At 40.9% G+C, this 9,067-nt stretch overlaps 1 protein-coding gene across 1 annotated transcript in view; it reads right to left on the bottom strand.

The window, feature by feature from the left end:
• Nucleotides 1–9,067, bottom strand: part of MBOAT2 (membrane bound O-acyltransferase domain containing 2) — an 87,317-nt gene that overhangs the window by 15,960 nt on the left and 62,290 nt on the right. Inside the window, exons 5-6 of the mRNA XM_008593504.1 lie at nucleotides 8,567–8,621; nucleotides 4,525–4,708 (exon numbers count right to left, since the gene is read on the bottom strand). Coding sequence (XP_008591726.1) covers nucleotides 4,525–4,708; nucleotides 8,567–8,621 — 239 coding nt within the window. The remainder of the gene's footprint in view (nucleotides 1–4,524; nucleotides 4,709–8,566; nucleotides 8,622–9,067) is intronic.

The raw sequence follows: 9,067 nt of genomic DNA, 5'->3' as shown, positions 1-9,067 counted from the left end.
TGTGTGTGTGTGTGTGTGTGTGTGTGTGTGTGTGTGTATTTATTTATTTATTTTTAGCTCCGACTGATAAGTGAGAACATGTGGTATTTCTCTTTCTGTGCCTGACTTGTTTCACTTAATATAATTCTCTCAAGGTCATGGACATTATTTTTACAATAAACAATCTATACATCTCTTTAAATCTGACAGTTCTTTAATGCAACTCTGTTCAAGAGTGATAAGACCAAAAGAGCCACACGCCTGAGAAAACTAAAGAATTGCATAAAAGACTGATGGAAAGAAAAGGCCGCTCTTTGCAATATGTATTGAGGTGAGGCTAAATTACCAACTCACGGTGCTTCTTATTTTTTTGGGTGGCTGGCCAGTATGGGGATCCAAACCTGTGACCTTGGTGTTATAAGGCCAAGCTCTAACCAACTGAGCTAACGGGCCAGCCCTGTTTTTGTATTTTTAGAGAGTCATAATATTTCAACCTTATTCAGTATAAAGGGATTATACAGGTTGTGAAGGAAAGAAAAAAATGGGAAAAAGAAAGGGCTGGATCCAGATGAAGGAATGTAAGGTTAGAGTGCCCTATACAGTAATCAAATAATATTCAAATTAAGTTATTTATAAATGAACATCCATACTTTAACTTTATGTAACAGTGCCAAAGGAATGGCTCAAAGGTAAGAGTCAAAGCATATGTAGATTTACTGCACACTGGAAAAAAATACTTCATTCTCAGGTTGCGCCTGCTAGGTGGTACTGGATGTTCCAGGACTCCTTCCTGCAGCTGTTATTCTCATTTTTCTTGGTTGTCTTTTACACCTTTCTTCAATAAAATAAGGCTACCCTTTCTTCACCCCTCCCCCAAACATCTGACCTACACATTTGAATAAAAGATTTTTAAAAGGTAATTAGAAATTATAATTATAAATTAAGTGAGATGAGATGAATGGTCCTACACATTAGCCTTAAAATGAAGTATATCATTTTAGTAATGTAATAAGAAACACTGCGATCATTAGAGTATATGCAAACTTGCTAGGTCTCTCTTTAAAAAAAGAATTAAAGTAACATATACCTGATCTCAACTACAGGAGGCACACATACCAATGAGAATCCCCAAAAAAGGATTCAGTGCAGGCATCAGGTATCTTGGAAGGCAGCGGGGAGGAGATGGGGGCTTAAACTGGAAGGAGGGCTAGTGGAAAGCCAGGTATAACTAGGTTTCTGTAGCCTCCCTGCTTAGTAAAGTAGATGTGTGTGTGTACGTATAAAAACCACCTTACTTCATATATATAGATATATAAGATATATATAAATCTTATACATATAAAAATGTAATTTATGGGCCGGCCCGGTGGCGCACTGGAGAGTGCGCCACTTGGGAGCACGGCGGCGCTCCCACGGAGGGTTCGGATCCCATGTGGAGACCGGTTCCCGCTCACTGGCCGAGCGCAGTGCGGACGCAACACTGAGGGTTGCGATCCCATTGCCAGTCCCCGGTACGGGCGCGACACCGAGGGCTGCGATCCCGTTACCGGTCAGTAAAAAAGACAAAAAGGAAAAAAAAATGTAATTTATGGGCCGGCCGGGTGGCGCACGGGAGAGTGCGCCACTTGGGAGCACGGCGGCGCTCCCACGGAGGGTTCGGATCCCATGTGGAGACCGGTTCCCGCTCACTGGCCGAGCGCAGTGCGGACGCAACACTGAGGGTTGCGATCCCATTGCCAGTCCCCGGTACGGGCGCGACACCGAGGGCTGCGATCCCGTTACCGGTCAGTAAAAAAGACAAAAAGGAAAAAAAAATGTAATTTATCTTAAGACAAATGTATATTATTTTATTTATATAAGATATATTATATATATAAAACCACCTTACTTTATGTGTGTGTGTGTATGTATGTGTATATATATATATAAAAGCAGAAAAGATCCAGGCTTGGGGGCATGGGTTCACAGTAGGGCTGGGGTAAGGTGCTGGAATGAAAATGCAGAGAATATGGAGAAAGTCTGCATCCTGAGAGGTGATATCCTCAGCACTCCTCCCCTGCCCAGCTCCAGAGTATGCACAGTCAAGCTTGTGTGCCCAGGCAGCAGACTGGTGTAGCGCCAGAGAGAAGACCTACAGATGTCATGACTGAGAATGACAGTTGCCCAGGAGCCATCCTCCCCTTCCTGCATAGCAAAAGAATTCTCACTTTGGAACATGGAAGTTTAGCTAAAGACTACAGGTGGCAACCACTTTTGTAGCTGAGTGTAGCTATGTGATTATGTTCTGGTCAAAGGGATGTGAGCAGGGAAGGGAGAGCTTGGATCTCCAGTACCATGAGGCCACCATATTATCCATGTATACCTGACATTTGAGCTGTTGTGTGGGAAACAAATAACCTTCCACTTTAAGCCCCTGTTATTTTGATCCTTACTTCAGCAGCCAAACCTGTATCTAACTAATGTAGCTAAGACAACTGGGAGGTCCCCCCAAAAAAGCCCCAGCAAAAGTTGGCTACTAGACTAACCTATTTGGATCCTAAGAGTTTACACATCTCACTGATGCTTAAAGAACTTCCAAATGCCATTTGATGTATTTATAAATAAATACCACTATTTGACTTTGTAAACTATATGCATATGGAATTTAAATTAAAATGTTATGGGCCGGCCCGGTGGCGCACTGCTACAGTGCGCCGCTTGGGAGCGCAGCGGCGCTCCCGCCCAGGGTTTGGATCCCACATACAGACCGGTTCCGCTCACTGGCTGAGCGAGGTGTGGGAGCAACACCGAGGGTTGCGATCCCGTTGCCGGTCCCGGTCCGGTACGGGCGCGACACTGAGGGTTGCGATCCGTTGCCAGACATGAAAAAAGACAAAAAAAAAAAAATGTTATTAAGACAGTGAGATAATTCATTAAGATTATTTGCCATTGTCAACAATCTTTGTTTTATGATGTCTACAAACCCAAAAGAATAAAGTGACATTTTAGTGAATCTCATAAAAATTCAGAGTGAGGTGAAAGAAGTAGTTATGTAAATTTGTATTATTCTTTGTTGAGTTCGATTTACTACTACTAACATGTTTATAGCACTTCGTATTTTTCAAATATTTTACAAAATTATTTGATCTTTATACACTCTGTAAAGTAGGCAAACATTAAGAGTCTCCTTTAGCAGAGAGGGACCCATACACATTAAAGTGATGTGCCAAAACGATATCTTGATTCCTGGGTTTTCAGCCTCTTTCCAGAATTCCAGAATAAACTTCTAAAGAGCTGTCTATAATTATCTTTACTTTCCCTTATGGCAGTGAGACCTCTAGAGGATTAAGTGGTCAGCCTGGAGTTGCAAAATAGTCAATGGGAAATATCAATTTCACATCTGACATTTGACCTACTCTGACATGGCATTTTTCAATTAATACTTAATCAGTACTGTGTAATAGAAAGTGTGAAGACAAAAACAACTATTAGGTATAAAACACAGTGAGTCACACAGTAGAAAAGAGGTAATATAATAGCTTTGCGAATGGTACACGTTTCTTCATTCACTCGTCACTGCCCACACAAACGGAGGATGGTAGGTTTGCAGGAGAAAGAAGGTGCCCCTTTGCTCCATGCCCCACATTCAGAGAAAACATACTAGTCCTATTTCCTCATCTCACAGACTTTCTGATTGGCCTATTATTTTCATAGAACATTTATGTTCTTCCAGAACAAGTACAACAGAAACGTAGCCTACACAAAGCCTCACAGCCTTTTTTTTAGGAAGCAGCATCTCAGCAGTTCCAAGTACTACAGCAGTTCCAAAGAAGTAAAAATCGAGTTCAGCTGCGAGGCAATTCAGCCCTGGAGCCAGGCTGCCTGGCTGTGAGTTCCAGCTCTCCTACTGCCGACCTGGGAGATCCTGGGCAAGTACTCAGCCTCTGAGGCTGTTTCCTCCTCTGTCAGACGTGAGAGTAACGACCCCCTCCTCAAGGACTGCCGTGAAGGCTGAAAGAGCAGCATGGGTGAGGTGCCCACAACGCTGCCAGGCAGAGGCAAGTGCTATCAAGGTGTTAGCTATCATTATCCTTTTGTCGTGGGATTCAGAAATAGTTTTATGGAAAAGGTGATATTTGAAGTGGGCCTTTGAAGAGGGATAACATGCAACTGGCAGTGATTAGGAGGAGGAGAGGGACAGCAGGACAGAAAGACACCCAGAGTGTTTTCAATCTGCAGGAACACAGGCATAGGGCAGAGAAAGGCCCGGAAAACTAGCTTGGTCAATTGCGTGAGAAGGGCTTCCTTGTAAAAAACTTTGTAACTGTAAAGAATTATTCTCATTAAAGAATTCAGCACATACTTTCTGAAGTAACCTTATTTTTGTTCGCGAATGTCCTTCTAGTCGGCATCACTACTAGGTACAGTGCGATAAGTCATTTATCTTGAAAAATACTTTTAAAGGAATAGACGGGTAAATTCAAAACGTAAAAGGTTAGTGTCTTTAAATAAGTAAGACTAACCAATACATGCTATACAGGCTCCAGATAAACTTCACGGTCTTACATTTGGAGATGGCTCTGTTCTTTCGTACTGCATTTCTTCTTTTCCATTTTCGCTGGATTGTGTCATATGGTATGATCTGCCCTCAATGAAAGTAATGTAGTCTTTGTAGGAGCAGAGTGGGCCTGCCAGGATACCCATGAAGTTACAGTTGTAACTTAAATACTCTAGTAGGCTTGGCATGCGCCTGCAATGAAAAGACATGCAGCTTGTGAGATGTAACCGAAGCTTCCAGAAAATCTGATAGGAGGAATAATAATCATCTACCTCACTGCTCTTACCATTTCCAAAATAAAACAAGCTTTAATTTTCATTTGTACTGATATAAGAAGAACTTAAAACATTCGGATATAGTAATGCTCAACAATACTTTTGAATAAGAGAGTTTCTGAGCAGGTCTTTATGAGTGACTACGAAGTGTTTCTATTTAGATTTCTCAAAATGAAACAACTGAAGATTGACGTGATATGACATAAAGAATCACCTCTTACTAGACAATCACTTGTTCATTTAACAAACACACGCTGCACCAACTATGTGCCCAGCATGCTCCAGGGTCTGGAGATACAGGAGAAACAATACAGAGGAAAATTCTGCATTCATGGAGCTTATACCAGCTGCAGAAAACAAATGATAAAAACCATACATATATAAAATATTTTCAGAAATGCTAAGTGGTACAAAGAGAAGGGGGTATTTTATTATATTTAAAAGTAAGAAAAGGTCTCTCTGGTAAAATGACATTTCAGCAGAGACCAGAAGGAAGTGACAGCAGAGTCATGTGAATGTCCGTGACAAGAATCGCAAGCAGAGGGAAGTGAGTGGGAGGGAGATTCCTAAGCTGGGCATGCTGATGGCAAGGCAGCTGGGAGGCCAGAGCAGACTCACCCTGGGAAAGCGGGTGACAAAAGGCAGAGCTGAGATCGTACAGGGTCTGGCTCATAAGCCATGGTAGAAACTTCGGACTTTATTCTGAATGAGATGAAAAACTACAGGAGGGTTTTACCAGACCTACGTTTCAAAAGCATCACTCCAGCCCCTGTGTGTGCACAGGGGCAAGGGTGGAGGCAGGTAGCGCAGGCAGGAGGTGTGGAGTGGGCAGGCAGCACTCTGCACAGATTCCGGCAGTGGAGCTGGGTGTGCTGATGGACCGGCTGCGGGGTACCAGAGAAAGGAGGCAAGGATGTCTTGCAACATTTTTAATTCAGTTGCTTTGAGGTCTGTCCAAGTGGCACCTGGTATATAAAGTTTATCAAGTATTCTAGTTTTCAATGCAGGTAAAGGGGTCAGTTAATATAACAGATTATTTAGACCACATATGTTATCATATAAATGCATAAGGAGTGCATATTTTTATTTATTTTTAAAAACATACCATTAATCAAGTCTGTCCACTGTCAATGATAAACTATCACAAATAAAACAAGTACACTTTGGGGACAGTAAGCAGGCTTCTCAAACGTTATAATCCATTTGTCCTCTCTAAATATGATAAGCTATCTCCTTAAAAAACACTCATGAGTAGCAAACACTCTTTGTGAACAAGAGAACACCCTCACATGCACCATATTATTTTTATTTAAAAAAATCAACAGAACAAAATAGTGCTTCCTGTCCATTTGACACTATCTAAGTTATCACTTAGCCAAAACCCCTTTTCTAATTTTTCCAGAATTATTTTTCTACATTTAAAAGTATCTTGAGTCAACTATTTTTTCTTTTGGACTCAAAACTGATGAGAGAAAATGTTTCTGGCAGATTTTCTCTTTTAGTTCTTTCTATTTAATGGAGAAACAGGATGCCTTCTTACTGTATCAAACACTAGGGTAAGTACCTCACAACCACCAAGTCATGGAAGAATTCCTGCACTCCAGCAGCAGAGCTCCATTCCCAATACCAATTATTTCAAGACTAAAAAACAATGTCCTGTTATGAAAACAGAGCTCAATCGTACCAAGTCAAACCATGTACACAATTTGTAAGGACAGGAGGTAATTTCTTAAACATTAAATTTGGTGAAGTAACTTTTGGCTCAACTGTCAGCAGTCATTTTAGGTACCAAGGTGAATAACTATAAGATTTGCTATTAAATAAGAACTGAAGTCTAACTGTAGTCTTTCATGTAGGATATTAAATTCAAGATACATTCATTCATTCCATCAATTGCAGTTACTTACTGCAGGGGCTGAAGAAAGAATGCAGGAGAGGAAGTGGCGTCAGTAAGAGCAGGCAGAGCTTTCACCGAGTGTCACTCTGAAGGAGTGCAGAGTCATGGGGTGGGAGCCAGGAGGGAATGCGAGGTAAAGCAAGCTTTTCCCAATTAAATTGGTGGGAATGATCCAACAGAGAGGGAGAAATTGATGACTGATGATGCAAGAGATAGGAGATAACAGAAGTAGCAAAACCCTTGAGTAAAAAAGAAGGAATTGGGGCCGGCCCGGTGGCACACTGGAGAGTGCGCCGCTTGGGAGCGCGGTGGCGCTCCCGCCGAGGGTTCGGATCCCATGTGGAGACCGGTTGCCGCTCACTGGCTGAGCGCGGTGTGGGCGCAACACCGAGGGTTGCGATCCTGTTGCCGGTCCCCGGTACGGGCGCGACACCGAGGGTTGTGATCCCGTTACCGGTCAGTAAAAAAAGACAAAAAGGAAAAAAATAAAATAAAAAGAAGGAACTGGATTCAGCACAGAAGTGAAAAGTGGGCTTTAGACTGGATTGGGGACAGTTAATACTCAGTACCACAAAAAAAGGAAAGTATTTTATAACAGATTCAGGAAGTCTGGTAGATTTCATGGTTGTAGAATGAAGCAGAGTTGCTTTTACTTTCTCCAAAAAATAAAATTTTGCTACCATCATGAGTATGGAGGAGGGAGTGCTGGAAGTCTGGGGAGAAAGCAGAATATATAATCTTGCAAGGGAATGGGAAAGTGAGTGGACTAAGGAAATGTAGTAGAATTATTGCAATACCAGGGACCATAATTTTAAATTGGGGGTAACAAATCCAAAATGAGTCCAGTTGACAAGTTTGAATGTTTCTCTATTTAGTTTTCTTCCACTATTCAGGTAGGTGGAGGATGGAATTTAGCCAGGTGTGGGGATTTGCCAGGCGGCTCTGTGAGAGGAAAAGGGGAAATGGGAGCTGAGATGGAATGGATTGAAGACCCTTAAAGATCACAGAATGCAGATCAAATTAATCTCTCAGCAGTTAAGTATTTTCAAGTGCATATTTGAAAATGAGATTATTAAAATACAACTTTTTTTTTGGCAGCTGGCCAGTACAGGATATTTTTAAAGATGGGGAAAATATAAGAAGATTCCCAAGACATGTGACCTGGGATGAGGGGTAAACACTTAGTGTAGGTCTATCTACTAACACAAATGTAATCTCATTCAGTAGCTCTGCATTTATTAGTTCTAGATTTAGAAACAATGTATTCTACAGGAAATTTTTCTTAAAGTTAAATGAATATTTGATCGCTAATTATATCAGATTGAAATAGATCTTGCCAAGAAATTAAGCCATTCTTTAGAATTAGTCAGTGTACCTACAATAAATAAAGTAGAAGCCTATCCCAGAATGAATTCCTCAAATAATAATGAGAAATATCTGACTGGTTCTTCATTATTTCAAAATATGATATCTATGTGCTATATTAATGTATTATTTCTTAGTCCAGGACCTGCCATCAAGTTATTGGTCTATAAATGGTAGCTGCTATTACTACCAAAAATTGCAACATGGAAGACATGAAGACTATACAATCTTCCTGTCTTTGAGGAACTCAGGGACTCATAGAAACGAAAAGTTTAGCAGACAGCCTTCTGGTCCACAGGAGGTGCACATGTACAATGCCATAGGCGAGGTGCTATGGGAGCCTTAGAAGGAATGCCCAGCCCAGCAAGAAATGGTGGCAGGGAGGTGGACAGAGGCAGTAAGTTTGGTTTTCATGAAGTATCTCTAGAAAAACTAGTAAGCTGAGCCACATGAGTAATGTGTGTGCTAGGCAGACGGCATGAACCACAGCAGGATACAATTCAAGGCACATACCTTACAGCTAAACCCCTCTGTGATGGAGTCAGTTCTTCGTCCTTTCGAAACATCCCTGAAAAACAAATACAGGTGCTTTTATCAATTATTTCTCCCTTCAAGGACATATTTTCCCATTCCCACTTTCATCATTTTTCTCACTTGAAATTCACGCTAAATATCTAATTTTGATATAATGATTGTTCCTTTCATTCTCATTGCAACACCAATGCAATCGTGTGAGAGGATCATCGGGTAATTCAACATGTCTAGGTCTGTATAAGGTAAATAACATGCTGTCAGGAACTAAAGTCACTAATCTGGTTCTTCTCTAATGTAATTATCATTAAGTTAAAAATTCCAAATGCTAACACTTTTTAAATTATAAATTTATTATCCTTAATAGTAAATGCTATCACTTTTCAAAAAGGGGCATTAAAATTTGTCTATTATTAGATGACTGAAATAACTAAACATATGGACTAAAAGTTCAAGGTAAATCAAGGAATGAGTTCCTTACTC

Source organism: Galeopterus variegatus, unplaced genomic scaffold (genome assembly GCF_000696425.1).
Source record: "Galeopterus variegatus unplaced genomic scaffold, G_variegatus-3.0.2 Scaffold159, whole genome shotgun sequence".
Classification (NCBI taxonomy): Eukaryota; Metazoa; Chordata; class Mammalia; order Dermoptera; family Cynocephalidae; genus Galeopterus; species Galeopterus variegatus.
Note: the sequence above shows the minus strand (reverse complement) of the source record. Positions and strands in the feature narration are given on the sequence as shown.